This window comes from Elephantulus edwardii, unplaced genomic scaffold (assembly GCF_000299155.1).
Source record: "Elephantulus edwardii isolate Elephantulus edwardi_28Jun2011 unplaced genomic scaffold, EleEdw1.0 scaffold00221, whole genome shotgun sequence".
Taxonomy (NCBI): domain Eukaryota; kingdom Metazoa; phylum Chordata; class Mammalia; order Macroscelidea; family Macroscelididae; genus Elephantulus; species Elephantulus edwardii.
Window position 1 is genome coordinate 1479568 of NW_006399971.1, and position 7005 is coordinate 1486572.

The window sequence follows — 7005 nt, forward strand, 5'->3', positions numbered from 1 at the left end:
TCTCCATATCTATTAAAGCTTTATGTTAAGCAAATAATTTGAGATGTTGAACTCTATGAAGGAGAACATGGCATCAGAATCAAAGGAAGACTCAACAAATTACATTATGCAAATTGCATAACCTTGCTTGCTGAAAGTTACGAGGATTTGCAATACTTGCTGCAGAAGATCAAGGACAACAGTCTTCACTATGGATTACATCTCAACACCAAGGAGACAAAAATCCTCACCTCTGGACCAACAGACAATATCATAACAGATGAAGAAAATGTTGAAATTGTCAACTATTTCCTCTTACTTTGATCTACAATCAACACCCTTGGTCCAAGCAGTCAGGAGATCAGGAGACACAATGGGGAAAGACCGCTGTCAGGGACTACCCCAAATTACTGAGAAGCAAGGATATCAGTTCAAAAACTAGGAAGCGCCTGATTCAGGCCATTGTTTGTTTGTTTGTTTGTTTGTTTGTTTGTTTGTTTGTTTGTTTCAAGAGCTGGACAATGAATGAAGATGATACAAAAATTGATGCCTTTAAGTTACGGTGTTAGAGAAGATTACTGAGTATCCTAAGCACTCCCCAAAGAACAGATATGTACTGGAGAGTGCAGCCAGAGTGCTCCTTAGAGGCAAGGATGGCCCAGCTTGGCCTCACATACTTCAGGCATGTGGTTAGAAGGGGTTATTCCTTGGAAAGAGACATCGTGCTTGGACAGGTGGAGCGTCACTAAAAGAGAGGAAGTCTCTCAACGAGATGGATTGACACCGTGAGTACAGCAATAAGCGCAAGTGTGTTCAAGGTGATGAAGATATCACAGGGTCTGTTGTTCACAGAGTCGTTATGAGTCATAACTCAATAGCACCTAACGACAGCAACAACCCACAGAAGAACCACAGCCCAGAGCAGGTCACCCCTAAGTGGGAGGGTCACCATGGTCTGCTTCCCCACTCCTGCTCCGTCACACTGCGGACAGCCAGTGCCCATGAGAAACTCTCCAAGAGGCAGCACAGGAAAGATCAAAAACTTTTTTTATTTGAATGCATTTCTTAGCTTCTTGTTGTTGTTGGTTTTTAAATTGACATGCACAAAAGGCGAGAAAACAAAATCAGTAGGGCCTTGAAATCACATAAATAGTTATTTAAATGACATCCCGGGTAACCAGCCTTGCCTTCAGAGGCTCCATTTATTCATCTGTAGAATGGGAACAATAGTAGGACATATTATACAAGGTGTTGTAAGGATCAAACAAGGTAATGAGGCATAAGATGTCCAGCACAGAGCTTGTCACAGATCAGGGGCACAATTAAAAAAATAAGGGGAGCTCTGGTGGCCTAGTGGCAAGGAGCGGCAACTACAATCCCAGAGGCTCACGGTTTGAATCCACCAGATGCTCTGCTGGGGAAGGAGGGACAATCTTCTCCTGTACCAGTCAGATCTGATTTGACGGTACACTCACACACAAAAATAATAAAATAAAATTTAAAAATAATAATAATAAAGTATTGTGATTGACATTACTTTTTTAATGTCAATAGGTTTTTCACTCTTTTGTGTTTTTTTTTAAAGAGAATATAAGAATAATATGAACTGATCAAACCTATCAGATAGCCCAGAGGAGCCCTGCTCACACAACAGTTAAATAAAAGTTCAGCTACTAACTTAAAGGTTGGTAGCTCAAACTCACTCCATGATTCCCCAGAAAGAAGACTTGGTAGTTTTCTCCCATAAACTTTACAGCCTAAAAACCACATGAGGCAATTCTACTCTATAACTCAGAGTCACTGTGAGTCAAAAATCAACTCGGCAGCCACTAACAACAGTATCATATAGGCCAAAAGAGACTAAAAAACTCTTTCACCATGACATGATATGCAAGAATACTAAATGTTTTTTGCTCATCTATTATGGAAAAGTAAGTTTTAACCCTGTGAATACTGTGAACCATGTCTGTCAAGTGGCTGTAAAGAAATTTGGAAAGATTAGGTTTATTTTCAGCCTCTCTGGAAATAAAGTGTATAAGGAGAAGTGTGGCATCAGGATTGGAGGTAGAGTCTTCAACAATCTGTGTTATGCAGATGACACAACCCAGCTTGCTGAAACTGAGGAGGACCTGAAGCGCTTGCTGTAGAAGGTCAAGGATTGTAGTCTTCAATATGGATTGAAGCTCAATATCAAGAAAACAAAGATTCTCACCACTGGGCCGATTGGCAGCATCATGATGGATGGTGAAGAGATTGAGATTGTGACAGCTTCAGTTTGCTTTGCTCTACAGTCAACACTCTTGGTACCAGCAGCCAGGAAATTAAAAGATTAATTGCATTGGGAAAGTCAGCTTCAGAGACCCCTCCAAAGTACTGAAGAGCAACAATGTCAGTCTGGAGACTAAGGTGCACCTGATCCAGGCCATGGTCTTTGCAATTACTTGCTATATATCAGAGAGCTGGACAATGACTAGGGATGATAGAAGGAGAGTTGATGCCTTTGAGCTTTGGTGCTGGGGAAGAGTATTGAATATACCATGGACAGTCCATGGTAGGAGATGAACAAACAAGTTCATCCTGGAGAGGGTGAAGCAAGGCAGCTCCTTGGAGGCAATGATTCTGAAGCTTTGTCTGACATACTTTGGACATGTTGAAAGGTGGGGCCAGTCCTTGGAGAGGGATGTCATGCTTGGGAGGGTGGAGGGACAGTGCAGAAGAGAAAGGCCCTCGAAGAGATAGACTGATTCAATCACTGGAGTAATGGGGAAAGGCGTGTCAAAGACAATAACATTGGCAAGGGATAGAGCAGGGTTTAGAGCTGTTGTATATAGGGTCGTTGAGTCACAGATGACTCGATGGAACATCACAACAACAACATACATGTCTTAGATTAAAAAAAAATTCACATGCCGTATCTTGGGGCTGCACATCTATCTGTCTCTAATAGGACTTTCACCTTGATGACCCAGCTTCCTTATTTCTGAAACAATCTCATGCCCCTCTCAGTCTATAGAGTTCTGCAAACTCCTCGCCCTGATTATGACAGGAGTAGCTGGCCCCTGGACTGGCCAGAGCAATGTCCAGGGCTGAAGTGGAGTTATTAGTAAAGGAATCAGCCTGACACTACTGGGTCCCTCTCTCTGAAGCATTTCAGAGAGACTACCATTAAATAAAACCAACACATAGGAGGATAGAAGTAAAAGATGTCAAGCATCATAATGACCCATCAGCAGAAGCTGGATCCAGGCATGCCTGAAGACTTCTCTGCAATGTGAGCTATCCTCTTCTTGCTTAAATGACTTACTTCTATCACTTAAGATTTAAAATGTCTCCTAGTCAATGCAATGAAATAAGATTTTCATTTTACTAAATATATTAGAGAAAATGAAGTTTGAACTCCTATCCTTTAAAGCAGAGACACTGACTCAGATGCCTCCAGGGCCAAGCAAGTGTGTACTTCAGGTCAGGGAAGATCAATAGGCCTGAAAGGTTCTGTGGTCTTTGGGAGAGCCACGTCCCACCTAAGCATCCAAACATAAGATGCTGCTGTGGACACTGAAAAGGCAAGTACACTGGAATTTCCAACCAAGTGAGTCCCGCGCATGTAATCTCCTACCAGGACTGTCCTAACTGGGCCATTTCCTGCCTGGGACAACCAGACTTGCTGTTCGCTCTGCCCAGATAACCAGTTGCACCTTTTCCACTTGGTACTTCATCTTTCCAGACACATTCAAAGAGCCCTTCTAGACCTTATGCTCGATATGCTGACCAGAGAGCCCATTAGCCTAGCAGCTACCCTGAGGGTGTAAGCTCCAGAATGCGTACCAGGCCTGCCATGTCTCTGACCAGTACAGGGGACACGCACAATACCACATGACGGATGGGTAAAGGACACAGTGCCAAAGCCTCTCCTAAATGCTCTTCATCAGAGATTAATTAGAACACAGCACTCAGTGCACCAACACGTCCACATTAACCACCACATTTAAAGCCCCTGCTGAGTTGATTTCCTTTCATTTAGAAAATGCACCTCCAGTATTAAAGGAAACACACTTTTGAGTGCTGGGACATCCTCAGACAGCGGCAACTATAAAAGGTTGTGCCATTTTAACCCTGATCCTCCAAGGACATTTACAGTTTTTTGCAACATGCCCAAGTTCTAACTAAATCCATACAAAGGCAGTGATTTTCCTAAGCAACAAGTGAAGTTTCCTGTGTCTCCATAAAAAGCACACCAGTGGTTACTGGGCTCTGGTCTAATTGCCGGCTCTGCAGACGGCAGGAGAGGGCAGGAAGGGGCCCCAGCTGCTGAGGAGGGGTGTGTGCAGGGGCCCACAGGCTGGGAGAGTGACCACTCACTAGAACAAGAGTGCCTGAGCAGTAATTAGAGCCGAGCCCAAGGTGGGCGGCTTCAGATGTCTGGCCAGCAAAGCCAACCTGACCACCGCACACCGAATCCAAAATAGAAAACTGCAGTGGCTTCTGCTGCATGCCAGGCCTCGAACGACTGGACAGAACACTGCCAATGTCAGCTTCCTCCCAGAGCATTGATCCAGGTTTCCTCTGAGGCCCCCTGGTGCCAAGTGATGGTCCCTCTGGGCCCTAGGACACAGAGAACTTCCCATGGCTCTAGGCAGTCACTAAAGCATAACCACTCCCACCCCCAACCCTCCCTGGTCCATCGGGCCCTGCCCCCAAAAATCCAAGCAACTCATAGGCACCCCCTGCATTTCCAAACACTCTGTTTGGCTCAAAACAAGGTGAGGAAGCTCACTTTTGAAATAAGCATCTGAAGTTCAACAGGAAACCACAACATAAAAATCAGTGGTTCCTAGTTGGCTGGTGGCAGAGGGTTAACTGGGCATTTCAGAACCACTGTCTAGTGCCCAGGACTGGCATCACCTGTGCAAAGACCCACCATATGCATATCCCACATGTGCATAGACACATATACTTCACAGATATTCTGACACACAGAGAAGGGAGAATCCAGAGATACACATGTATAGAGATAGTAACATTATATATGTACTGACGTGTAAGCATCTAGATGCAAATGCACAGACACACCCAAGTACTTGTGTACACACACACACACACACACACACACACACACACACACACGCCTGCACTCAGATGTAAGGCAACCATGTGCAGGTAGGTGTCAGAGACACACACTGCCATTCTTAATGGGAGTTCCTAAGACCTTAGCCCGCCTCCTGCACATCTGGCCTCCTTCTCCGACCAATCAGAATAACTTGCCTTTCCACCAACCCCTCACTGGTGCACCTGGCTACTTAAGGAATAGGGCTTCAGAGAAGCCCCTCAAGGCAAGTTCTGCTCTCCCAGGACACGGACTTCCAAACCAAGGGAGGGAGGTCAGGAGGAGAGCAGGGCACTCACCAGCCCATCACAGTTGCTGAGCGCCACAGAGGAGTCTGTGGTCAGGCCGGCCACATCCCCGACGTACACGCAGTTTCCAAGCAGGGGCTCCACATGGGTTGCTCCCGACTCTCCCTGCCACTCCACCGTGGCTCCAGGCGCCACGAGGCGGGCATTGGGCCGTAGTCGCAGATGCAAATCTCTGCCAAAGACTGTGACATTGTAGAAGAGGCGACCGTCAGCGTCTTCTTCGTTGCCTCCAGGAATGTCTGGGGTCCAAACCGGAGCAGCCCTGCGGGTCCGCACCCCCGCTCCAGCCTTCGCTGCCGACACCACGTGGGACACCAAGCGGCCCTGGGCGTCAGTGCGCACCGGCACCGCCAGGATGCGCTCCGCTCCGTGCCCCAAGGCTTCGCCTGCAACGGGAAGGGGCGTTAGACCCGCTGAGACTTCAGAGCCCCGCCCCGCAGCCTGGCACCCGAAACCCTGCTCCCACTGAGAAGGGAAAGGTTCTTCTTTCCAGGGAGCCCCCCAAAAGCAAGCTTGTACCTCCTTTGCCTTCTTACAACCATGGAAGGGGCGTTGACAAGGCCAACAGAACATAGCCCTGTCACCCTGGAGCATCCCCTTCTGGGACCCTGTCAGCCAGGAGCTCTGCCCTTGTCCCTCTCCAGGTTGGGGCTCCGCGGACACCTCTCCTTTCCTTAGAAAACAGCCCCTTCAGCGTGTTCACTGGCACATTAAGCCTACCGACCTTGGCAGGACGAAGCTGTTCCCAAGCCTCTTCCAGTTGGAACCCTACCGGTGCGCCTCGACCCCCTTGGTGGTCCCGCCACCTTAGTACCCTCACTACTCCCTTTGGAGTGGCGAGGACTTAGCTCCCACGAGCACCGGGCGGCCTGTCCTCGGTGTTCAGCTCCCATTCAACCCGCTGTGGGTCCCCTCTCCCAGGGGCGCCCGAGAATGGGAAAAGGTGAATCAGAGTCCCTCTGTTTTCCAGGGATGTCCTCAGGGTCGTCCTAAAATAGTGTCTAGGGCCAAAACGGCGCTCTCAATAACGGGGCTCTTCCCGAGCGTCCCCGGACGCGCAAGACCCGGCGCTGCCTCGCCCTAGCTCTCGCAGCCCCGCGGGAGCCCGTTCCGCCCTCTCCGCCGCGGGGCTTCGCAGGTCCTTAGTCTCCGCACGCCGCGTCTCGGGAGCTGCGAGTGTTCAGAGGCTGCCCGCCGCCCCAGGCGCCCGGCTGCGCCGCGGGGCGCCCCCTGCGCGACCAACCCGGCCCCGAAGTTGGCCAACTTGGCCCCAGGCGGGGCGCACGGAGTTTGCCCAAGTCGGGCCAGACTGCGCCTGGGCTGGCGGGCGTACCGGCAGGGGTCACGGGCATGAGGACCAGGCTGCACCTACCCGGGGGGTCGGCGGCGGCAGCGGCGAGCAGGGCGTCCGCGGGCGGCGGCGGTGGCAGGAGCAGCGGTAGCAGCAGCAGCAGCAGCACGGGGCAGAGCAGGAAGCGAGCGGCGCCCGCCGGCAGATCCATGGCAGCCGGACCGCAGCCGGGACCCCGCACTGGCAGCCGGCGCGAAAGTTGCCCGCGCGCCGCCCAGCCCACATCTGGGGGCAGCTGGAGCCGCCCGCAGCTGCAGCACCGC

At 50.0% G+C, this 7005-nt stretch overlaps 1 protein-coding gene across 1 annotated transcript in view; it reads right to left on the minus strand.

Annotated features, from left to right (window-relative positions):
• ADAMTS2 (ADAM metallopeptidase with thrombospondin type 1 motif, 2) overlaps nucleotides 1–6893 on the minus strand; it is a 346237-nt gene extending 339344 nt beyond the window's left edge. Inside the window, exons 1-2 of the mRNA XM_006898109.1 lie at nucleotides 6764–6893; nucleotides 5383–5777 (exon numbers count right to left, since the gene is read on the minus strand). Of these exons, the coding sequence (XP_006898171.1) occupies nucleotides 5383–5777; nucleotides 6764–6893 (525 nt within the window). The remainder of the gene's footprint in view (nucleotides 1–5382; nucleotides 5778–6763) is intronic.
• Nucleotides 6894–7005: the final 112 nt, after the last annotated feature.